Source organism: Choloepus didactylus, chromosome 9 (assembly GCF_015220235.1).
Source record: "Choloepus didactylus isolate mChoDid1 chromosome 9, mChoDid1.pri, whole genome shotgun sequence".
Lineage (NCBI taxonomy): Eukaryota > Metazoa > Chordata > Mammalia > Pilosa > Megalonychidae > Choloepus > Choloepus didactylus.
This window is the reverse complement of record NC_051315.1, coordinates 16065577-16091952: the sequence shown is the minus strand read 5'-3', so window position 1 is coordinate 16091952 and position 26376 is coordinate 16065577. Positions and strand designations below refer to the sequence as shown.

General features: G+C 41.9%; 1 protein-coding gene across 3 annotated transcripts in view; it reads right to left on the bottom strand.

Moving 5' to 3' along the window:
* CCDC93 (coiled-coil domain containing 93) overlaps window positions 1-26376 on the bottom strand; it is a 136291-nt gene that overhangs the window by 76452 nt on the left and 33463 nt on the right. For all 3 annotated transcript variants that reach the window (XR_005218914.1, XR_005218913.1, XM_037850246.1), the window contains exons 6-8: window positions 25546-25602; window positions 11752-11852; window positions 324-360 (exon numbers count right to left, since the gene is read on the bottom strand). Coding sequence is in view for 1 of the 3 variants with exons in the window: in XM_037850246.1 (XP_037706174.1) it covers window positions 324-360; window positions 11752-11852; window positions 25546-25602 (195 nt within the window). In the remaining 2 variants the exon portion in view is untranslated. The remainder of the gene's footprint in view (window positions 1-323; window positions 361-11751; window positions 11853-25545; window positions 25603-26376) is intronic.

The following is a 26376-nucleotide window of genomic DNA, read 5'->3' as shown; positions in this document are numbered from 1 at the left end:
ACTTTTAGAGCCTACTAGATCCTACAGGATTGACCCTGGGGCCATGAACCCCCACTTCCAGCCCCAGGATGAGGCTGGTTACACCCACCCTCCAGGTCCCTGGCCTGTGGAGGCAGCAGCTGGAGATGCCAGGAGGGAAATGCAGTGGCCAAAGGTAGCTGGCACCTCCCTGCAGCCCCGGCTTACCAGCAGCCTTCCCGTCCCACCTATCCCACCTCTGGGCTGTCCAAGGGAGCTGGCTGCCCAGGCTGCCTGTGTCAGACAGAGTCAAAGGGGGTCACTTCCGCCTCTCAAACACCTCCCCTTTCCTAGGCTTTTCTTACCTTCTCTGTTTTGCTCTGGCGGCCAAATCCATATTTCCTGCAGGCCACAAAAAAAGGGGGAGTTCAATTACTATGCAAAAGTCACAAGAAACTCTGTTAATGCATTTTAGTTGCATTTTCATATGAAAAGCACCAATGAGAATTTAGGCTATTCAGTGACTTGGGAAAATGTTTTAAGCACCTAAGCCACAAACATACTCCAATGTTTTTTTAATAAAGTGCCAACCATCCTATGTGCTATATAAATACCATCAACGAGAGCTCTCAAATTATGCAGAGGGCAACAATTTCTTTAAGCGCAATCGTTAACGTCTGAATTGGGAACTGCATTTCAGACCTACAGTTTAAGATAAAAGCCTAAAAAATACCTGTATAAACAAATGTAAATATGTGTGCTCAAGCCAGACATGCTTTCTAGTGGTACTTTCAAAATCCCAAGTCCAGCACATTTTTCACCCTCAAACACAGCCCAAGCATGATGTCAATAACGCTGTGAATTCACTTCACACAACCTCAAGTTCAGAGGAACACATAAATGCACATCAGTTTAAATTAGTTTATTTTGATTCTATTTAATCTATGCAAGTATAATGATACAAAAAACATTTAATGTAAAACAAAAAGTTTAAAGCAAAGCACGCAGCCTCACTTACCTTTAGATAGTTTGTAAGGAAACAGTTACATGCGAACACGTAAGGGAAGCACACGCAGGGCCCCTCTGCCCCGGATCTCGCCACTCTTGGCCTCCCACCGGCGGCAGCCTCCAGCTTCACTCCTCCGCCACCCTTCCTCCCCACTCCTTATTCAACTTCGCACTGGCCTGATCCACAGGTGTCAATGGCAGGCCTCTTCCCCCAAGAGAAAGCAGGGTCCCTCAGTACTTGTCAGGGCCTCTCTTCTGTGGCCTGCTCTACACCCATTTAGCTCCACTGCCAGCAGCTCACCTCACATGCTCACGTTCCATGCCCCTTGAACAGGCAGCTCAGTGCACACAGTGCTGTTCTTGTCTCCCCCATTTCCCTATTGGCCCCTTACCCCTAAAGCCACCTCCTCTTGGGAGCCTGCCCTACCCACACTGTACGTACCCCCTGCTCCAAGAGAGCAGTCGTGCCCAACTGCCTACCTGCATGTCTGTATCCTTCTCCTTGAGGGCAATGACTCTACTTTTACATTTTGTATTTCCACTGTTTGTTGAATGAATAAAGTAAATATAAGTAGGGGGAAAAAAAAAAACAATGACAAAACCCTGGAGAAATCAAGAAGGCAAAAGGATCCACCTGACCTGCAACAGGTTGTCATGTAACTGGAGAGACTAAAAAGTCGCTGCTGGGCATGCTACCTCCAATCTACCCAATGGGGTGCCCGCCCCTCCTTTAGGCATCAGTCTACAGGCCCAGAGTGCAACAGACCAAGGCTAAATTTTGGCTATTCATGCAATATCTAAATAAGGACCTTATGGCAGATTCTGTGAAGTGCCTTAATCTGTATCTAGTCCACTGTCCTATGGCCTCTTCTTATACTGCAGAGGCTTGAAAAACAAAGGACTCCGTTTTCCACACTTCCTTGCAGACAGGGTTCTGAATGCTATCTATATTCCAGAATCAGATGCATTTGCTGAAGTTCTGAATGCAGAACAGTTGCATGAGGAGGGAGGGAGGGCAGGAACGGCCCACTGTGCTGGTGTCCACCGCGGCTGAAGCAATCCACTTCTGTGGCCAGCTGCTGTCACAGCAGCTTCCTGATTTGGGCAGAAGTGGTGTGATTGTCTACAGCAGCTGTAGCTGTAGCACAGGTCCTGCAATTCCACAGGCCACTAGCTCCCTGATGGCAGCAGTGACTTGGAGCCGACCCTGGCTCAGCCTAGATTCAGCCCACAGGCCTTCCCATTGATCCCTGTAACAATCCCTTCCTGCCCAAACTAGCTGAGGGTATTGCATTCTCAACCAAGGAAACCTTGCCAACACAGAGCCTCACCAAAGTTTCCCACTCTTAGAAATATCCTTGAATCCTGGGTGTTCTTTGCCTTCCGTCCCTGGAGACCCTGAGAGCAGCACAGAGCCCTTCTCTGAGGTCCACAGACTTAAGGAATTTTCTAGATAAAGCAGTAAACAACTAAATCTAAGTGACAGATTCCCAGATCCCCTCCACTCCTGAAAGATAAAGGCCTTGAGAAGAATTTCCTGATCACCCAAAAGCAGGTTAGGCCCCCCATCTGTGCTTCTGTGCCCACACCCACCCCTGCACTCACCCCAGGGCACAGTTCTCCGCTACATGTAACCACCTAAGTCTCTGCTCAGCTCCTCGAGGGAAGGGGATTTGCTTATTCGCTTTTTATAAAAACTATTTTTATTGATATATAATTCACATTAATACTGACCATTTTAAAGTGTATTATTCATTTGTTTCTAGCATACTCACTACATTGTACAACCATCATGACTATCTAATTCCAGAACATTTCTATCGCCCCCAAAAAAACCTCTGTACCTCTTAGCTGCTAGTCCCTATTCCCTTCTCCCCACAGCCCCTGGCAACCACAAATCTACTTTCTGTCTCTATGGATTTACCTATACTGAATACTTCATATAAATGGAACCATACAATATATGGCCCTTTGTGCCTGGCTTCTTTCAGCTAGTATAATGTTTTCAAGGTTCATCCTTATTGTAGCGTGTATCAGATCCTCACTCCTTTTTGTGGCTGAATAGTATTCCACTGTATGGCTACATCACACTTTGTTTATCTCTTCCTCTATTGATGGACACTTGGGTTTTTTCAACCTTTTGGCAATCGTGAATAATGAAGCTATGAACACTGGTGTGCAGCTTCATTCACTTTTGTATTCCCAGTGTCTAGTATACTGCCTGGCACCTAGAAGGCACTCAGTAAATCCTGAATGAATGTGGAGTCCAACTGATTATTCTAACAGCCTCCTGCATGTGACATGGTGGCAATGCTTCCCTGACAAAGAGGAGCGCCCACTTGTTCCCCTGTCTTGTGTGCTAATGGATCCCAGCATCTGTGACTCGCCTCCATGTTGTTTGATCTTCACCTATCACATCTTACAAAAAGCAGAGATGCTCTGACTCATTTCCACTACAAAAGCAGTTACTTGCTTCCCAGGCAGCACACTGCTCTGTCCTCCACCCCCCTTCCTTCTCACCCTGTCAGCCTTGCTGTTTCCTCCCCAGTGTCACCTCACAGGCTTCAACTCATTCTTGCTTCCCCTTCCTCAGACTTCTATCAGCCCCAACAGGGCACTGGCCCTCTTACCACCCAGTTCACTTCCCCAGATCCCAGATCCAGGACCTGGTCTTCAACATTAAGGATGCCCAAAAGAAATAAAATGAGAGCCACATAACTTTAAATTTGTAGATTCAAATGCCCCAGATGTTCCAAACACACTTAAACATTTCCCAATAACTCAATCAAGCATTGGTTTTTAAATCTAAATTTACATTAATTAAAATTAAAATTCTGTCCCTGAGCCACACTAGTCACATTTCAAGTGCTTAAGAACCACATCCAGCTAGTGGCCACACCCTATTAGACATCACTGTCCTAGAAAACAAATTAATAAACAAGAACTGCCCCTGGCTAAAATAAGACAGGTATCTAACTCTCCGGAATCTGAACCCAAAAAAACCCTAAATACAAAGGACTCTGAGCTCTGTTCTTTGTTCATCCAAGTGGCAGGATACAAAATCAACATGCAAAAATCAGTACAGTTCCTATACAATAGTAATTAGCAATCTGAAGAGGAAATTAAGAAAAAAATTCCATTTAAAATAATAATTAAGAGAATCAAATATTTAGGAATAAATTTAACCAAGTATGTAAAGGACCTGTGCATTGAAAACTACAAAACATTACTAAAAGAAATAAAAGAAAACCTAAGTAAATGGAAGGACATTCCGTGTTCATGGACTGGAAGGGTAAATGTCATTAAGATGTCAATTCTACCTAAATTGATTTACAGATTCAACACAATACTGATCAACATTCCAACTGTCTACTTTGCAGAACTGGAAAAGCCAATCATCAAGTTTATTTGGAAGGGTAAGGGGCCCTGAATAGCCAAACATCTTGAGAAAGAATGAGGTTACAGTACTCCTGCACCCTGACTTTAAAGCATATTACAAAGCCACAGGAGTCAAAACGGCATGGTACTGGCATAAAGACAGACATTCTGACCAATGGACCTGAACTGACAGAAACAGATGCTCATATCTATGGCCAATTGATACCTCACAAGGCTGCCAAGTCCACCCAATTGGGACAGAATAGTTTCTCCAGCAAATGGTGCTGGGAGAACTGGATATCCATATGCAAGAGACTGAAAAAGGATCCCATCTCACACCTTATATAAAAACTACCTCAACATGGATCAAAGACCTAAATATCAGAAAGAGGGCCATAAAACTCCTAGAAGAAAATATAGGGAAGCATCTTCAAGATCTTGTGGTGGCAATGGTTTCTTAGACTGTATACCCAAAGCACAATGAAAAAAAAAATAAACAGGACCTCTTAAAAGTGAAACTTCTGTGCTTCAAAGGACTTTGTCAAAAAAGTAAAGAGGCAGCCTATGAAATAGGAGAAAATATTTGGAAACCACATATATCTTTAAGGGTTTAATATCTAGAATATATAAATAAAACTCACAACTAAACAATAAAAAGACAAACAACCCTATTGAAAAGGGGGCAGAAGACTTGAACAGTCATTTTTCCAAACAGGAAATACAAACGGCTAAAGTGTATGAAAAGATGCTCAATGTCACTAGTTATTAAAGGAAATGCAAATCAAAACCACAATGAGATATCATTTCATACCTACTAGAATGGCCACTATTAAAAAAAAACAGAAAGCTATAACTACTGGAAAGGATGTGAAGAAATAGGAACACTTATTTACAGCTAGTGGGAATGTAAAATGGTGCAGCCACTGTGGAAGATAGTTTGGCCATTCCTCAGAAAGCTAAGTATAGAATTCCCATACGCTCCAGCAATCCTGCTTCCAGGTATATACCCAGAAGAACAAACAGACACTTGCACATGATGTTCACAGTGGCATTATTCGCAAGTCCCAAAAGATGGAAGCAACCCAAGCATCCATCAAATGAAGAATGAATAAGCAAAATGATGGAATATTATGCAGCATTAAGGAATGAAGTTCTGATTCACGTGACACCATGTATGAACCTGGAGGACTTCAGATGGAATGAAATAAGCCAGACACAAAAGGACAAACATTGCATGATCTCACTCATATGAACTTAATAAACAAACTCATAAAGTTAGACTCTGGAATAAGGTTACCAGGAGATGGAAAGGGAGCAGAGAGTGAGGAGCTGATGCTTAATTGTTACAGAATTTCTATTTAGATTGATTGCTAATGTTTGGAAATGGATAGACGTGATGGTAGCACATTACTGTAAGTTTAATGAACAGTGCTGAATTATGTACGTGAATGAGGATGAAGAGAGTAGTTTTCATTTGTTTATATTACTAGAAGGAACACTAGAGGATAACCCATGGGACTGTATAATGAACCCTGTGGTGAACAACGTCTGTGGTGAATAGTACAAACATAAGAATGTTCTGTCATGAGCTATAACAAATGTGCATCACTAGTACAAGGTACTAGTAACAGGGTGGTATACAGGAAAAAATACACCTAATGCAAACTATGGACTATAGTTGTTCTAGTTTGCTAATGCTGCCAGCATGCAAAACACCAGAGATGGATTAGCTTTTATAAAAGGGGTTTATTTGGTTACACAGTTACAGTCTTAAGGCCATGAAGTGTCCAAAGTAACACATCAGCAATCAGGTACCTTCACTGGAGGACGGCCAATGACGTCCGGAAAACCTCTGTTAGCTGGGAAGGCATGTGGCTGGCGTCTGCTCTAAAGTTCCAGTTTCAAAATGGTTTTCTCCCAGGACATTCCTCTCTAGGCTCCAGTTCCTCAAAAATGTCACTCTTGGTTGCACTTGGGATATTTGTCCTCTCTCAGCTTCTCCAGAGCAAGAGTCGGCTTTCAGTGGCCATCTTCAAACTGTCTCTGATCTGCAGCTACTTTCTCAGCTTCTGTGCATTCTTCAAAGTGTCCCTCTTGGCTGTAGCTCCTCTTCAAAACGTCACTCACAGCTGCATTGAGTTCCTTCCGTTTGTCAGCTCATTCATATGGCTCCACTGATCAAGGCCCACCCTGAATGGGTGGGGCCACGCCTCCATGGAAATTATCCAATCAGAGTCATCACCCACAGTTGGGTGGGGTGCATCTCCATGGAAACACTCAAAGAATTACAACCTAATTAACACTGACTGATAGGTCTGCCCACACAAGATTACATCAAAGATAATGGCATTTGGGGGGACATAATACATTCAAACTGGCACATTCTACCCCCTGGACCCCAAAATGACATTATCTATCCATATACAAAATACATTCATCCCACAGCAATATCACAGAAACTTAAATCATTTCAGTAACTATGCTTAAGTACAAGATCCCATCAAAATCAATTATAGGCCTGGTCAGTTCTAAGGCATAATTTTCCTTTAGCTGTGAATCTGTGAACTTAGAACAAGTTATGTGCTCCCAATACACAAAGGAGGGACATTCATAGGATAAACATCCCCATTGCCATAAGGAGAATGAGGAAGGAAAACAGGGTTAACAGGACCAAAACAGTTCCTAAAACCCGCAGGACAAACTCCATTAGATTTCAAAATCTGAGAGTCATTAAGAGAACGAGGTTGCATCCTTGGGGCTTGAGAGAGAGGGAGTCTAACCCTTCCTAAGGGCCTTGTTGGCAGCCGTTTCCTCTCCAAACACTGGGGTGAGTTCTCCAACATAACCACACATGAGGGAGACCACCTTCTCGGCCCCACCCTCTTCAAATATCAGGGCAGCACCCGGATTCCCTTCCATCTCCGGGGCATACACTCAACCCCTTCAGAACAGTGTGGTGGCAGCCAGGTTCTCCCAAGTTCCCTGGGAATGTGCTCAAACCTCTTTGGGGCTTCGGGTGGCAGAACATTTCCCAAGCATCGAGGCAAACTCACCCTTTCCATGTGTGTGGGCCACTATGCTCTCCCAGCCCAAGGCCTCTTGATTCCAGACCTCAACCTCCATGGCTCTGTCTTTGAAGAAATTTTTCCTTCAATTTGTTCCTTGTCTTTCTGTGCCAGTCCTTACTGGCAATGGCTCTGTCTATAAAGATCTTGCAAAAATTCTGTTGGCTTCGCATGAAGCACACAGGGGTCAAAGCCATCAGACAATAGGACTTTCCACAAATCCTTTCTGCATAACTCCTTTTCCAATCTTGGCTTGTACTGAAATGGCGGCTGGGTTCCATGTTTGGTTACATCCTCATGCTGGGCTGTAGCTTCTGGGATTCCACCCCCTGGAAGCCAGCAATTTTCCAAGCCGTAAGCTTCTGGTTTCTTTGAATCCAAGAGTTCAGTTCTAAGTTCATCTCTCTCTGCTCACATTTTACTATAAGCTGCAAGGAGAAGCCAGGGTATATCCTCCACATGTAGTCTGGAGATCTCAGCTAAGTATTCCAGGTTGTTGCTTTCAAATTCTTCCTTCCATCTGACACCAGGACTCAATTTTGCCAAATTCTCTGCCACTTTAAAACAAGGATCGCCTTTCTTCCAGTTTGCAACAACACATTCATCATTTCTGTTCAAGGCCTCATCAGAAGTATCTTTAGAGCCCATATTTCTACAAACAGTCTCCTCAAAGCAGTTTAGGCATTTTCTATCAAGCGCCTCACAATTCTTCCAGAAGCTCCCCATTATCCATTTAAAAAGCCATTCCAACATGTTTGGTATTTGCAAACTCAGCAGCACCCCACTCCTGGTACCAAAATCTGTTCTAGTTTGTTCATGTTGCCAGAATGCAAAACATCAGAGATAGATTGGCTTTTATAAAAGGGGGTTTATTTGGTTACACAATTACAGTTTTAAGGCCATAAAGTGTCCAAGGTAACACATTAGCAATCAGGTACCTTCACTGGAGGATGGCCAATGGTGTCCGGAAAACCTCTGTTAGCTGGGAAGGCAAGAGGCTGGCGTCTGTTCCAAAGTTCTGGTTTCAAAATGGCTTTCTCCCAGGACATTCCTCTCTAGGCTGCAGTTCCTCAAAAATGTCACTCTTAGTTGCACTTGGGGTATTTGTCCTCTCTTAGCTTCTCCGGAGCAAGAGTCTGCTTTCAATGGTCATCTTCAAACAGTCTCTCATCTGCAGCTCCTGTGCTTTCTTCAAAGTGTCCCTCTTGGCTATAGCAAGCTCGCTCCTTCTGTCTGATCTTATATAGTGCTCCAGTAATTTAATTCAGACACACCCTGAATGGGCGGGCCAACACCTCCATGGAAATTATCCAATCAGAGTCATCACCCACAGTTGGGTGGGTTGCATCTCCATAGAAACACTCAAAGAATTACAATCTAATTAACACTGATAGGTCTGCCCACACAAGATTACATCAAAGATAATGGTGTTTGGAGGGACATAATACATTCAAACTGGCACAATAGTTAATAGTAATATTTTAGTATTCTTTAAATATAAATACACATATATAGATAGAATTAGATTAGTGGTTATGTAGAGCTGGGGAAGGAGAGAGGGATTGACAGGAGACTGCTATGGGGTATGAGGTTTTTCTTTTTGGAGTAATGAAAATGTTTTAAAATTGACTGTGGTGATGAATACGCAACTGTGATAATACTAAAAGCCACTGATGGGACTGCATACTAGCTGAATATATCTCAAAACTGCTTTAAAAAAAAAAAAAAAAAGAGGAGGAAAGCAGTAGCACTCGCAACAGAAGGGGCATTTGGGTAAGCTGTGATCCTCTGTAGGCAGGGAGTTGCAACTCAGGGCACCACAACAGGGAAGGAAGAGGGAGAGGGGTGCACAGTGAGTCTCTGAGCCAGCAAAGGGTCAGCACTGTTTGACTGGGGAAGGGAAGGAAGAGGAGTTGAGACCCACAGACTGGGGCGGGATAGATGGCAAGTGCTGGGACAATGAGGGTATGGAGACGAGGAGCATCTGATAAAATAGGATCCTCATTTGAATCTAGAGGTCATATTTAAGGGCACTGAGAACTGGAAATTGCTGCTGTTCTTAATAATGATGGTGATGATGATAATGAAGACGCTGATGATGACAGCATTCACTAAGTACTTTCTTTACAGGAGAAACTGTTCAGTCTCTTACATACGTATGATGTAATCCTCATTTAATGGGAGCCACGTCCAGGAGTCCAGAGTGCTGAACAGAACCTTGAGAAGAGAATAAGATGGCCAGGAAGAAGGGGAGGAACTTCTCAGAAAGGGGAATAAAGTATGACTTGTTGGGGCCTGAAGTTTATCCAGAACTATTAAGAGGCTCAATCTGGGACTTGAACTCTGGCCTCTTGGATTCCAAAAGCATATCCTTATCATTATCTACAAATATTGCTTGAGCTGCCAGTGAGAGTATAATTTTAGGCTCTACAGTTTTGAAAGACAGGTCCAGTCTTTGTTGTTTGAAGAAGGTGGTTATAAGAACTGATAGTTCTGTGATCTTGGGCAAGTTATTTTTAACCTTTCTGAATCTCAGTAAATATCATTTTCATTCTCAAACAGGAGAACTAACAAACTACCAGAATGTCCTCAATATTCACTACCCCACCCATCTACAAACTCACTCTCTTTCTGTCAGAAAAACTAAAAAGAAAGCAAAATACCCCCTTAAAACAAATAAACAAAATAAACCTTCCTTAAACACCTACCCTAGGCTTAGAAATCAGAACTCAGCATGACTCTAATAGGAGTTAAGAAGTGTTCAAAACTCATGCCTGTTTCCTTTCTGTAAACGTTCCCTAAACAGGAGCACCAATTGCTCCTGGGGATAGACAGGGGTTCCTGAGTTTACCCAGCCATCATCTGGTGATGACAACTAACATCTATGTCACTCATGCAAAAGAACCAATTTGAAACTGAAACTTTCAGAACAAAATATTGAAATATTGTCATCATGGTCTCAATGAGATCCCTTTCCACTCCTAGGAATGCTTGATTTTCCATCATAGTAGGAAAAAACGGAGGCCTGAACAATGCATGCCACTCTCTGAAGTTCTCTTTGGCTTTGGACTGAGGGACACCCACAGATACCAACCATCTGTCCAGCTTGGGTCACCCAGACCTGCCTAGCTTACCTGCCCCCACCCCCACTGCAGCTGGAGCTGGGCTGGTAGGAACCCATCATGGTGCCCAGGGCTGACTTTGTGGGCATCCACCTGCCCAGTAGCATAGCACCCATGCTCAGAAGTGCCCCGCACTTGGTTGTTGTCACTGTCTTGAAATTCTTAATAATTTCCCAAAGGGCCCCACAAATTACGCAGCTGATCTGGCAGGGCCAGGTTCAGAGGAAGTGTTCAGTTCACAGCAGGCACTCATGAGCTGTGGGAGCAGCCACCACACCTGAGAGCCAGAGCTAATTCGACTTCCTTTATACTGACTAATGTTTACTCTCAGGAAGGAAGGACCCAAACTACCTCCTTAGGGAAAAAAAAAAAAGTGGTGGTTCCAACTCCTCTTGAGAGCTAGACTAATTAAACCTGATCTCCTCCTGGTTCTCTCCAGTCCCCTGGTGGGAGAAGCCATCCGATCCTCACTCAGGAGGATGCCAGTGGCAGCACCGTTAGGCTCAGCTACCCAAAAGGGTTGGGTTTTGAGTCAGAGCAGCACAGCAACCACTGCCAGAACATAAGAAGGAAGCCCAGGGAGCCATACTCACATCAAGGAATCAGTTATCCTAAGTAGAAAATGCGGAACATAAATGAAGGTTAATGCCCAGTGTCAACCAAAAAATTCAAGCGTGTCCTTGTTTTTTAAAGTTAAAACCGAGTACATAAACTAAAAATCATGTTTTAAAAAGAAGTCTTTAAGAAGTGAGAAAACTACTTCAGACTTCTTCGTTTTCCTAGTCGGGACAATTCTTACAGGAACTCCAAATTATTATTTATTATTTAGAATAAAACTGCCATAGAAGCTTTCAACTCATTAGTTGACTTGAAGACATAACAAAAGTCTGGGACATGGTGGGCAGGCCATCCTCAGCCTCTGCAAATGCCCCCAATGGCCCAATTCCCTAAGGAGGGCAGATCCAGAGGGCAGCTACACACACATTTTCAGGGAGGAATTTCAGAAGTCAGGCCTCGATCACTTTGATGGAAGCTTTGCACAAAAACTTAGCTTAATTCCATAACAGAAGGAAAAATTTCCGATGCTGGAAACCTCCTGGGCCAAATAGTCAACTCAATCACATAAAAGCCAACCAAGTTAATCCAAATGAAGCAATTTAAATTAGTTTCTCTTTCAAATGTTTTCATGAAAGAGAGACCTAGACTGGGCCATTCATTACCTGCCATATTCCAAAAGCGTGGCATGGATCCGAGATTCCTCATCAAGCAGCTCCTCTGCTCCCCGTTGGCGTCTGTATTTCCGAAGGGGCTTGTAAACGTCCTAGAAGGAGAGTGAGACAGGAGACAGGTGCGACCAAGTGTGCGCAGGAGCTCCTCCCGGACCAGCTGCTGGAGGGGTCCAGCCCGGGACACAGCGCAGTCCCGCCCCACCACCAGGGCCACCGTGGCTCCGCTGCAGAGCAGAGGGCAGCGCAGCTGCCACCCAAGGAGTCAGCCCTGATAAAGAAGCTCAGGGCAAAGCACGGATGAGAGACCCAGGGACCCTCAGTACCTGAGAGGACTTGGTCTCCCCAAATGTCCTCCTTAGCTGATACCTAAAGATCCTTCGATCTTAATTTTTTAAGTTATAAAAAATGTGCACTCACTGAAAGAAAGTTCAAATACTACATAAATACATGGAGTAACTCGTACGAGCCTCTCCCGTGCCCTCCAAGGTAGCACTGTCAGTTTCTATTGTACCCTTCAGTATTATTTTTACACATGTAAGAACAGCCACTGTTCTATGGTGGCATGAATAAAAATAATGGACACTTGAAACAAAAACCTGAAAAAGTTCTCCAGCACCCTCAGCTTTTGTTTTGTTTTGTATTTGTTTTAAATTATACAATTGTTTTAAATTATAAATAAACAAAAATGTATGGATATATTCCCATCAAATGTTTCAAACATTCAAAGGATACAGAATTAAAATAAACAGAAGTCCTTCCTTACCCTTTTGTCCCTAAATCCAACCTCTCCAGGAGGTAACCACTGTGATCAGTCTGATGGTACGTATTCTTCCAAACCTTTCTCTATGAATTTGCATGTTTACATCTACTGATAATTTAGAGTTTTTTTACTTATTGTATGCACTGTTCTACAACTTGCTTTTTTTTTTTTTACTTAATATATATTGGAGATATTTCTACGAAAAAAAGTTACATAGAAATCTACTGCACTCTTTTCTACTAGACATCCTCTTCCTTAATACAGGTGCTTCCTCCTTTATTTCATGTATCTACTGAGGGACATTTAAGTTATTTCCCAGTTCTCATTATAAACAACACTGCAATAAAGACCTCTGCACAAGTGTCCATGAACACTTGTGTAAGAATAATAAGACAGATACTTAGAAGTGAAATCACTGGGTTTACGCTATCAACCTGAGCTCACCCCCCTCAACCTGTACTAATTCGTGCACCCACCAACCTGTCATCCCCACTTGCAAGGCATTTAATTTTTACAGATCCCACAGGTAAAAAATATTTCCCAAAGGAGGGCCTTCCCCACATTTTTAGAGAGGCTAGGAATCTTCCTGTTTACTTGTCATTCATCTAGTTCAAATCCCTTGACCACTTTTCCTACTGGTTAATTTGCTGTTTTCTTACCGATTTGTAAGCATTCTGTATAACCTGAGTACAACCCTTTGGTGTCTATTTATGTAGCACATATTTTCACCAAATCTATTGCTTGTCAGCTTTGCTTTCATTTGGTGTTTTTTGTCCTATGACATTTAGTTTTATGTTGTCAAATTTATTAATCATTTCTTTACATTCCCAAGTTTTATATCTTATTTCCTATCCCAGGGATTTAAAAAAAATAAATCACATACATTACTTTAATAGTTTATAGTTTACAGCTTAAATAGAAATTCATACTTAGCCTTTTGATCACTTCAGAATTTATTTTCTTTATAGTGACAGTAGGGATCTAACCATGTTTTTGTTCCTGAATGGATAATTAAGCATCCCTACATCATTCACTCAATTGTCCATTTTTCTCTACTTATTTGAAACGACTAAATTTCCACATAGCATGAACCAACACTACCCTCTTCAATTCTTCTTCATTCTCCAACCTCTCTTCATGGGTCTTTTCAAATTTCCTGGCTATTTCTGCACATTTTCTTTCCAAATAAATTCTAGTATCAGCTTGTCAAGTTCATTAAGAAAAACGGTTGGATTTTGATTAGAATCAATGTTGAATTCATACATTACTTTGGGAAGAAGTGACATCTTTATAATATTGCATCTTGCCCTGAGAAATGAAGTTTGTCTATTTCAGGTTTTTTATTTACTAGTAAGGTTTTCCAGGAATAAAGTTTTTCATATCCTAGAGCTTTCCATCACCTAGAGCTACAAATCACTTCAACAATCACACATATATACATTGACCCAGAATCCTTAAAAAACAATCTTTAAACGGCAAAGGAGATTTCAATTCTGTTAGACTTGAAAACACAGAAAAAGAGAGTGGATAGAGACCTTTCAGAGATACATATCTTTTTAATAACTGTGTTTTGAGGTTTATCCTTGGTGATCAGAAATTTAAATTGTGATGGAATCTCAACCATTCAAGGAATACCTAAGAACAAACTCTTTAAAAAACCTGAAGGATGACAATTAGCAGTTAATAGTTAACATCTTTTTATGAAAACGTAGGATGTGCTATAAATGTTCCCTGACTTTCAAAACTTAGTTATAAATTTAGAAGCAAATAAAGATATATTTTGCATGGAACACACTCTGAAATGACATATGTAAAGCTCCTAAACAAAGTATGTTGCAGGCAGGAGGTGCTCAATAAACGCAGATCTTTACTCCCAGATGGCCTGGTCTGTTATTCCACTCCATGGCAGAGCTGGCAGTCAGGTAATACCTTAGCAACACTTGCTCACGGGTTTCGAAGCAAGCAGGCAGCTGTGTGTATCAGCAAGGCTGGGCGCTTTTCGCTAATCTGGTTGTTTGTCCCTGACCTTTTCTTCTCTGCTCCCCAGGTTCACCACGTCCAATTCCTATCTGGAGATCACCGCAGCAAGCTTTCTATCAGGTCTCTCCAGAAAGTGCCATTTTATTCTAGTTAGAACTGCTCCCCCTTCATAATTCTGGTTAACTTTATTATTATTATCATTTTACTCTTTATCATGAAAAGTTTCAAACCTACAGAAAAATATCCTTTCTGGAACACATACAACTGCAATAATTTTGTGGAAAAGGGACTGGAACAGGTGTCTGGGATAATGCTGGCAGGTGTTTTACATAAATTGCTGCCACAAATAGTCCCTAGTTTGCCACTGGTGTCCACATGAATAGGAAGCTAAAAATAACATAAAACAGACTTATAGGGAAATGAAAAATATAATGAATCCATATGACGTCAGCTACTGCATATGATTGAATTTCCACTGAGCCCTACTGCTACAGCAGTTTATATAATTGAGTTTAACTGCTATTATCCTTAGTCACCACTGAGGCAATGATCCAAGACAGGAAATTGGATTCTTCTAAAAAAGAACTAACTCCAAAACAACAGCATATGGAAATCAACAGTTAAAAGGACCTTTTATTCTGCCAAAAATGACAATATTGGCTTTTGTGTAATTACTCCTTATGCTTTAAAGCACCTTCAGATACAGCTCACCCTTTGCATCATATAACTCCTCACTGAGGCAGGGGCAGGGCAGATGCTATTACCTCTACGTGATTACTGAGGAAGCAGAGATTCAGTAATTTGTCCAAGACCCCTAGGACAGGATGAGGCATGGCCCTAGGTCCCCTGGATTTCTATCCCAGGGCTTTCTCACCATGCTCACTTGCCCCTCGTGGCATTCTAACCACCCACCAGCCATTGCAGCTGAACCCTCTCAAAAGTCTCAGCATACAACACGAGGCTGCCACATGGATTATTATGATAATTTGCTTGAGAAATAGGGACCCGAATGTCAGAGGTTTCCAGGTGTGCTGGTTTGGATGTAGTAAGTCCCCCAAAATGCCATGTTCTTTGATGCAATCTTGTGGGAGCAGATGTATTAGTGTTGACTGAGCTGGAATCCTTTGATTGAATGTTTCCAGGGAGATGTGACTTAATCAACTGTGGGTGAAACATTTGATTGAATTATTTCCATGGAGATATGGACCCTGACCATTCGGGGTGGGTCTTAATTAGATCACTGGAGTCCTATAAAAGAGCTCACAAACAGAAGGACCTCAGAGGAGCTGAGGGTGACATTTTGGATATGGCCACTGGAAGCAGACTTATGCTAGCCCAGAGTTTGCTCTGGAGAAGCTAAGAGAGGACAAAATGTACCAAGAGCAACATTTTGAAGAATGCACAGGAGCTGAGAGAGGAAAAGGGATACAGCCCGGGATCAACAGATGCCAGCCATGTACCTTCCCAGCTAACAGAGGTTTTCTGGACACCACTGGCCTTCCTTCAGTGAAGGTATACTTGGGTATACTTGTGTTAATGCCTTAATTTGGACATTTTCATGGCCTTCAGACTGTAACTCTGCAACCACATAAACCCCCTTTATAAAAGCCAATCCATTTCTGGTATTTTGCATAACAGCAGCATTAGCAAACTTGGTACCGAGAGTGGGGTACTGCTGAACTTGCAAGTACCAAACATGCTGGAATGGCTATTTAAATGGATAGGGGAAGATTTTGGAAGAATTGTGATAGAAAAGGCCTAGGCCTAGGCTGCTTTGAAGAAACTGTTGGTATAAATATGGACTCTAAAAATAGCTCTGATAAGGCCTTGAACAGAAATGTTGAATATGTCATCATTGCAAACTGGAAGGAAGGGGATCCTTGTTTTAAAGTGGGAGAGAATTTGGCAAAATCATGTCCTGGTGTCAGATGGAAGGCAGAATTTTAAAGCAACAAGCTGGAATACTTAGCTGAGGAGATCTCCAGACTACATGTGGAGGATGTAGCCTGGCTTCTCCTTACAGCTTACAGTAAAATGCGACAGGACAGAGATAAGCTGAGAAATGAACTCTTGGGTACAAAGAAACCAGAAATTGATGGTCTAGAAAACTCTGGGTTTACAGAAAGTGAGACCCCAGAAGCTATAGCCCCACATGAGGATTTAACCAAACATGGAACCCAACCACCATTTCAGTACAAGCCAGGATTGGAGATGGAGTTATCCAGAAGAGATCCGTGGAAAGTCCTATTGTCTGACAGTTTTGACCCCTGCAAACTGCATGCCAAGCCCACAAAATTTTTGCAAGATATGTATAGACAGAATCACTGCAGGTCTGGACTGGAGAGAAGAGAGAAGGAAAAAACTGAAAGAAAACTTTCTTCAAGGACAGAATTATGGAAATTGAGGTCTGGAGTCAAGAAATCTCAGGCAAGAAGAGCAGAGAAACCCATGCACATGGAAACGGTGAGTTTGCCCTGGAGGCACAGGGTGGGCCTTCTACCTCAATGCTCAGGAAGAGTGCTGCTGCCCCAGACCTCAGAGAGGGTGGAGCACATTCCCCAGGGATTGGGGAAAGCCTAGCCACCACCCTACTGTTGGGAGAGAGGACAGCCTTTGCGCCAGAGAGGCAGAGTACAGGTGGTGTCCGGATGTTTGAGGAGGGTGGGGTCAAGAAGAAGGTGGTCTCCCCAGTGCATGGATATGTTGGAGCATTCACCTCAGCATTTGGAGAGAAAAGGGTTGCTGCAAAGGCCCTTGGAAAGGGTTGGACTCCCGCTCTCTCAAGCCCCAAGGATACAATATCATTCAATAAATGACTCTCAGACTTTGAAATCCAATGAAGTTTGCCCTGCAGGTTTTCAGAACTGTTTTGAACCCTGTTTTCCTTTCGGTTTCTCCTTAGGGCAATGGGAATGTTTATCCTATGACTGCCCCTCCTTTGTATACTGGAAGCAGCTAACTTGTTCTAAGTTTCACAGGTCCACAGCCAAAGGGGAATTTTGCATTAAGACAGACCACACTCGTAACTAACTCTGGATAAGATCTTGTACTTACCTATTGTTACTGAAATGATTTAAGTTTCTGTGATATTGTGATGGGATGAATGTATTTTATATATGGAAAGATCATGTCCATTTTTTGGTCTAGGGGGTGGAATGTGCTGGTTTGGATGTATTATGTCCCCCCAAACACCATGTTCTTTGATGGAATCTTGTGGTGGCAGACATATTTAGTCTCAATTAGGTTGGAACCTTTGGACTGGGTTATTTCCATGGAGATGTGACCCGCCCAACCGTAGTTAATAATTCTGATTGGACTGTTTCCTGGAGGTGTGGCCCTGCCCATTCAGCATGGGTCTTAATTAAATCACTGGAGTCCTATAGAGCTCCGACAGAAGGAGCTTGGTGCTGCAGCCAAGAGAGACATCTTGGAGATGGCACTGAAAGCAGACTTTTGCTGACACTTTGCTCCAGAGAAGCTGAGAGAGCACAAAACACACCAAGAGCAATATTTTGAAGAACACACAGGAGCTGAGAGAGGAGCTGGACCACAAGCCAGGATCAACAGATGCCAGCCACATGACTTCCCAGCTAACAGAAGTTTTCCAGATGCCACTGGCCTTCCTTCGGTGAAGGTATACTTGTGTTGACACCTTAATTTGGACATTTCATGGCCTTTAGACTGTAAATTTGTAACCAAATAAACCCCCTTTATAAAAGCCAATCCATTTCTGGTATTTTGCATAATGGCAGCATTAGCAAACCAGAACACCAGGCTAACTACAAAGAACTATTGCTGTCACCTTTTAAAGCAACAAGAGGCAGGACAGTGATGTCTTAATCTTCTCTCTGCCACTAATGGGCTGTATGACCTAGGGGAAGGCATTCCTTCACTGAACCTCAGTTTCCTTAGCTATAAAATGAAAGCTGGACTGATAATCTTGAAGGATTCTCCCAGGCTCACATTCTTTGTGAACTGGGTAACAAAATTCCATGAATAATTAAAAGTCTGAGATTAATCAGCAATGGTGTCGTACTTTACACATGACTGTGCTCTTAAAAACATTGCAAAGTCAACTTATCCTTTTGCATTATCCATTAATGGTGGTGGCAATAGTAATGGCTCCTGCAATAGTAATGGATCCTCACGCTTCTGAGTACTGGCCTTGCTTTCCATCTCTAGGTGATGAAAGGTAGGAATAGAGGGGTGAAATAACTTGCCCATGTCTACAAAGGTAGGAAATGATGAAATAAGGATGACTTCAGAACCAGGGCTCTCAAACACCCTGCACAATGTTTCATACCTCAACTGTAATCACCCTTCATGGTAGGTCCTGATATTCTGTCATGGCAGATGCTAAAGCACATGTGTGGGATTAAAAAATTAAGGTTTCCCATTTCCAAAGCAGAGAACTCTTGTCCTACAAGAGTAGCAGATCACTACATTGCTGGTCTGCTTATGGGTCAGGTTTACCTCTCAGAGTAATTCCTTTAAGTCCACATTCCAAATGGCAAGGAGGGGAAGAAGAATGCACAGCACTGGGCAATGTTTTCAGCAAATCCCTATCGCCTTCACAATTATGGCAGACAACTCCTGTAGGAAATAATGGAGCAGGCAGTGAAAGAGCCACTACTAATTTGGCATTTTACTATGTGCCAGACCACAACCACCTCTGCAGGAAGTGACATTCCCCTGAGTTGTCTCCATTGACCTCAAGAGCTCATTTGCATGGGAGCTCATCAGCCCAAACCCAACTCTACCAGACACACCTCAGCCGAAGTCCTGTAAATAAACTCTGCCTTCCACCTACAGGGTGCAACAGGTATTTTCACCACCAAGTGCAAAGTCCTGAAAGATTCTATGAAGAGAAAGTTATTATAACTGGCACAAATAAGTTTTTTTTTAATGCTCACATTAATAAAACAAAACAAACAAACAAAACGTAGTCCTTCGGTACTGAGTATAGGAAATGATGAGAGATGGACAGATGGATGGATGGCAATCATTTCTGTAGACGAACATGTCTGTTGGTAAGAAAGTTAGCTGGGGAAGAAGAGATTTCTCCAGAGACACTCTGTGGTGGTTTGAAGATGTTATGTGACCCAGAAAAACATGTTCTTAAATATAAGCCATACCTGTGAGTGTGAACCCTTCATAAGTAGGATCTTTTGGTAAGGTTACTTAAGTTAAGGTGTGGCCCAGCTCAATCAGGATGGGTCTTTAACCCTATTACTAGACTCCTTTATAAGTGGAATGAAGTTCAGACAGTGGGAGAGAAAGCCACAGGGGCAGCAGCCATAAGCTGGACATCAATGGAATCCAGAAGAGAAGATGCCACCGTGTGCCTTGCCATGTGACAAACCAAGAACCAAGGATCGTAGGTAGCTAGCCCCAGAGCATCGCCTTGATGATGTCTTGATTTGGACTTTTTCTCAGCCTCAAACTCTGAGCGAATAATTACCCATTGTTTAACCTGACCCATTTCATAGTATTTGCTTGAGCAGTCTAGGAAACTAAAACACACCTGCAAATCTTGTTCTTTTCTGTTCTCTTTTACATGAGCTCTGCTATGCAACCGTATCTACTGTTCTTTCAAGTCCAGCAAAATTCCCACTCCCCACCTTGAGTCTGTATCCGACAGTGTAACTTGGTGGGTAAGAGGCAGGACACTGGAATGTCACTGCTGTCACCTCAGCTGCTAGAACACAGCCTGGCATACAGTAAGTGCTCAATCACTTACTGAATGATTTGGTGTCAAATAGACCAAGGTTTTAGTCCTTGCTGCATTACTTACTGCCTGATTTGGAGCAAATTATTTGAATCTCTGAAGTTTTCCATCTGTAAAATAGGTCTAAGTAGAGTTGTTGTACTAATTAATCAATATATTTAATAGTACTTGACACAGTTTGGGATAAGATTGATATATATATTAGCAATAACATGTACTAATATTGTTTTACTTATGCCGTTCCCTTTATATCTGAGGTCCTGGATGAAAAGGCCCTCCTCACAGCCTTCTCTGTAGAAAAACACACCAGAGTAGTTATTTTAAATGACTGTCTCTTAAGTGATCCAATAAGTTTAGTCAAGCATCTTCTTCCAACTAGACTGGAAGCTCCAAGGAGTCCGGGACCATGTAGTTTATTTTCCTGTTCCCTCTGTTCTCATACAGAATTCTAAACATTACCATAAAACACCCAATGAAAAGTAAATGAATATATCTTTTAAGGCTTTGGATAGAATTTCCTAGTGGGCACTCTCTCCCCCAAGGTTAAAAGGAAGAATGCCTGAACAACAGTACGGCAACAAACTGGATAATGCAGAAGAAATGGATAATTTCCTGGAAACATATGAACAACCTAGACTGACCAGAGAAGAAACAGAAGACCTCAACCAACCAATCACAAGCAAAGAGATCCAATCAGTCATCAAAAAGCTTCCCACAAGTAAATGCCCAGGGCCAGATGGCTTCACAGGGGAATTCTACCAAACTTTCCAAAAAGAACTGATACCAATCTTACTTAAACTCTTTCAAAACATCGAAGAAAATGAACACTACCTAACTCATTTTACAAAGCTAACATCAATCTAATATCAAAACCAGGTCAAGATGCTACAAAAAAAGAAAACTACAAGCCTAGCTCCCTAATGAATACAGATGCAAAAATTCTCAACAAAATACTTGCAAATCGAATCTAAAGACAATTAAAAAAATCATACACCATGACCAAGTAGAGTTCATTCCAGGCATGCAAGGATGGTTCAACATAAGAAAATCAATGTATTACAACACATTAACAAATCAAAAGAGAAAAATCAAATGATCATCTCAATAGATGCTGAAAAAGCATTCAACAAAATCCAACATCCCTTTTTGATAAAAACACTTCAAAAGGAAGGAATTGAAGGAAACTTCCTCAATATGATAAAGAGCATATATGAAAAACCCACAGCCAGCATAGTACTCAATGGTGAGAGACTGAAAGCCTACCCTCTAAGATCAGGAACAAGACAAGGATGCCCGCTGTCACCACTGTTATTCAACATTGTGCTGGAAGTGTTAGCCAGGGCAATCTGGCAAGACAAAGAAATAAAAGCCATCCAAATTGGAAAGGAAGTAGTAAAAGTGTCATTATTTGCAGATGATATGATCTTATATCTGGAAAACCTGAGAAATCGATGATACAGCTACTATAGCAAAGTAGCGGGATACAGGATTAATGCACAGAAGTCAGTAATGTTTCTATGTGCTAGAAATGAACAAATTGAAGAGACACTCAAGAAAAGATACCATTTTCAATTGCAGATAAAAAAATCAAGTACCTAGGAATAAACTTAACCAAAGATGTAAAAGACCTATACAAAGGAAACTACATAACTCTACTAAAAGAAATAGAATGGGACCTTAAAAGATGGAAAAATATTCCAGGTTCATGGATAGGAAGGCTAAATGTCATTAAGAAGTCAATTCTACCCAAACTTATCCACAGATTAATGCAATCCCAATCAAAATTCCAACAACCTACTTTGCAGACTTGGAAAAGCTAGTTATCAAATTTATTTGGAAAGGGAAGATGCCTCGAATTGCTAAAGACATTCTAAAAAAGAAAAATGAAGTGGGAGGACTTACACTCCCCGACTTTGAAGCTTACTATAAAGCCACAGTTGTCAAAACAGCATGGTACTGGCACAAAGACAGACATATTGATCAATGGAATAAAACTGAGAATTCGTAGATAGACCCCCAGATCTATGGCCGACTGATCTCTGATAAGACCCCCAAAGCCACTGAACTGGGACATAACAGTCTTTTCAACAAATAGAGCTGGGAGAGTTGGATATCCATATCCAAAAGAAGGAAAGAGGACCCCTACCTCACACCCTACACAAAAATTAACTCAAAGTGGATCAAAGACCTCAATATAAAAGACAGTATCATAAAACTCCTAGAAGATAACATAGGGAAACATCTTCAACACCTTGTATTAGGCGGCCACTTCCTAGACTTTACACCCAAAGCACAAGCAACAAAAGAAAAAATAGATAAATGGGAACTCCTCAAGCTTAGAAGTTCCTGTACCTCAAAGGACTTGTCAAAAAGGTGAAGAGGCAGCCAACTCAATGGGAAAAAATTTTTGGAAACCATGTATCTGACAAGACTGATATCTTGCATATATAAAGAAATCCTACAACTCAATGACAATAGTGCAGACAGCCCAATTATAAAATGGGCAAAAGATACGAAAAGACAGTTCTCTGAAGAGGAAATACAAATGGCCAAGAAACACATGAAAAAAATGTTCAGCTTCACTAGCTATTAGAGAAATGCAAATTAAGACCACAATGAGATACCATCTCACATCAATTAGAATGGCTGCCATTAAACAAACAGGAAACTACAAACGCTGGAGAGAATGCGGAGAAACTGGAACTCTTATTCATTGTTGGTGGGACTGTATAATGGTTTAGCCACTCTGGAAGTCAGTCTGGCAGTTTCTTAGAAAACTAGATATAGAGTTACCCTCTGATCCAGTGATTGCACTTCTCGGTATATACCCGGAAGATCTGAAAGCAGTGATACGAACAGATATCTGCAGGCCAATGTTCATAGCAGCATTACTCACAATTGCCAAGAGATGGAAACAACCCAAATGCCCTTCAACAGATGAGTGGATAAAGAAAATGTGGTATAAACACACGATGGAATACTACGCGGCTATAAGAAGGAACGATGTCGTGAAACATATGACAACATGGATGAACCTTAAAGACATAATGCTGAGCAAAATAAGCCAGGCACAGAAAGAGAAAGATTATATGCTACCACTAATGTAAACATTGAAAAATGTAAAACAAATGGTTTATAATGTAGAATGTAGCGGAACTAGTGATAGAGAGCAATTAAGGAAGGGGGGAATGATAACCCAGTAAGAACAGATAAGCTATCGTGGGTAAACTTAACGTTCTGGGAATATCCAGGAATGACTATGGTCTGTTAATTTCTGATCGGTATGGTAGGAACAAGTTCACAGAAATGTTGCTATATTAGGTTATTTTCTTGGGGTAAAGTAAGAACATGTTGGAAGTAAAGTAGTTATCTTAGGTTAGTTGTCTTTTTCTTACTCCCTTGTTATGGTTTGTTTGAAATGTTTTTTAATTGTATGTTTTTTTTAAATTTTTTTTTTGATATAGTTGATTTAAAAAAAAAAGAGTTAATTAAAAAAAAAACAAAACAAAAACAATGAATCAAATATGCAGAGCCCCCTTGAGGAGCTCGTGGAGAATGCAAAGGTATTGGGCTTCGCCACCTCGATGGTTGCTAATGTGCTCACAGACATAGGGGACTGGTGGTTTGATGGGCTGAGCCCTCTACCACAGGACTAGCCCTTGGGAAGACTGTTTCTGCAAAGGAGAGGCTAGGCCTCCCTATAATTGTGCCTAAGAGCCTCCTCCCGAATGTCTCTTTGTTGCTCAGACGTGGCCCTCTCTCTCTAGCTAAGCTAACTTGGCAGATGAAATCACTGCCTTCCCCACTACGTGGGATCTGATACCCAGGGGAGTGAATCTCCCTGGCAACGTGGACTATTACTCCCGGGGAGGAATCTAGACCCAGAATCGTGGGATGGAGAACATCTTCTTGACCAAAAGGGGGATGTAAAAGGAAATGAGATAAGCTTCAGTAGCAGAGAGATTCCAAAAGGAGCCGAGAGGTCACTCTGGTGGGCACTGTTATGCACAATATAGACAACCCTTTTTAGGTTCTAATGAATTGGGGTAGCTAGCAGTAAATACCCGAAGCTATCAAACTACAACCCAGAACCCATGAATCTTGAAGATGATTGTATAAAAATGTAGCTTATGAGGGGTGAAAATGTCATTGGGAAAGCCATATGGACCACACTCCTGTTTGTCTAGTTTATGGATGGATGAGTAGAAAAATGGGGGAAGAAAAAAAAAAAAAAGGCACCCAGTGTTCTTTTTTACTTTAATTATTCTTTATTCTTATTATTTGTGTGTGTGTGGTAATGCAAATGTCAAAAATCAATTTTGGTGAATGAAAGCACAACTATATAATGGTATTGTGAACAACTGAATGTACACTGTATGACTGCATGGTATGTGACTATATCTCAATAAAAATGAATTTAAAAAAAGAAAAAAAAACTAAAAAAAAAAAAAAGATAAGTATGCTAGAATTCTTTTTTTGGAAAGACTCTACAGCTGGTCTATAATGCCACAGAAGACAGACAACCTCAATGTTTACAGTAACACAGTGTTAATTACCCCAAAGCAGACCTGACACTTAAGCTGGCTGGCACAGTAATACAATGGACTACACAGCTGTAGAAATCAACCAGAGCTGCATATCTAAATGTGGTGAATCTCACAATACTAAGTGAAATGTTCAGTATGATACCCTTTAAATACAGTATAAAAACACGCAAAACAAGACTACATTATTTATGGAAGAAAGAGAATTTCACCTGGGCATTGAGGCTTCACCCCAGTCACTCAGGTAGGGAGTGAGGAGGTGGGTGCTGACAGGAACCAGAGTGTTTTGAGCACACTGGCTCCCATGCTGGGGAAGGAGGTGCATGCATGCAGATTCCCAGTGGTTAAGATGCACTGTGTGTGGTGGTGAAGGCACCCTAGAGTCTCCTGCACAAAGCTCAGAAGCCACCCTGCCTCTCCAGGCCACTAAAGGAGATGGGAAATTTACTCAGTTCATCACCTGCACATCAGACCTACTTAAAAAGTAGGCACTGAGATAAATGAGGAACAGTTCTGAGCTTGGGATATGTCTCCCTTAAAACTGGAACTGAGTAAAACACAGGGCAGTGACTGTGGCAAGTTCCGCCCACCAATGCTGGCGTCCAATGCTGGACACGGGAAGCAGGTACCCCTCACCCACCCATCTAAGGTCAGCGCCTGGGTGAGCCTAGAAGAGGGAGACCTGAGAGAGCAGCATTTCTGTGACTTAAATCGAGGAGCTATTTGAAGCCTAAGCAGAGTTCTTACGGAAGAGCACAGGCAGGGAAACTTACAGAAATGTCAACAACTGTCCTGACGGCCTTTTCTTTTCTCTTTATGAAGTCATCGTCCTGCAAGACAAAAAAAAAAAGACATTAAACAAATCCCATGAGAAGATTAAAACTCAACTGGACTGCTCAGAAATCTACCTTATAAGTTGCCTTCCAATCATTTCTTTGTCAAAAGAAGTTTAAACTTTCTAACAAACTGCAATACATTCCACATGGGAAAAGGCCAGGACCCCTGCAGATGGTTCCAACACAGATCCCTAAAGCCTAGTAAGAAAAAGGCGGGCCAGAAAGTGTAGCAGCCAAGACAAGTGTCCTCATGAAGTCCATACGAGCTCTGAAACCGCAAGTGAGTTACCTTCCTCTAAGCCTCAGTTTCTCCATTTATAAAATGGGGAAAACAATACTTCTCAGGGGGCAGTCATGAAGATTGAATAACAGGCATGCATGTGCTGGGATTGGTACCCATAGCTATCAGCTATTATTATTTTGGGGGTAATTATTAGTAAATTTTTACTACAGGAATGCCATAAGCAGGTGGTCCCTCAAAAAGCTTTATAGGACTGTACAAAAACATGCTCTGGTTCTTGTAATTTACTAAAAATTCTGGATCGAGTACCAAAATGCAGAGTAAGATCAATGTTTCCCAAACTGTGTTTCATGGACTGTTATTCCTGTACGTGTTCCTAGAGGAATGGGTTCCATGGTCGAACAAGGTTAGAACACAGGACAGAGAGCCCCCCATCCGAGATTCACAGTGTAAACTGGCATATTAAGCTCCAGAGGAATCTATTGGTAAAGGAACCATTTAACGCTGCTTAACTGGTGCTTCCCAAA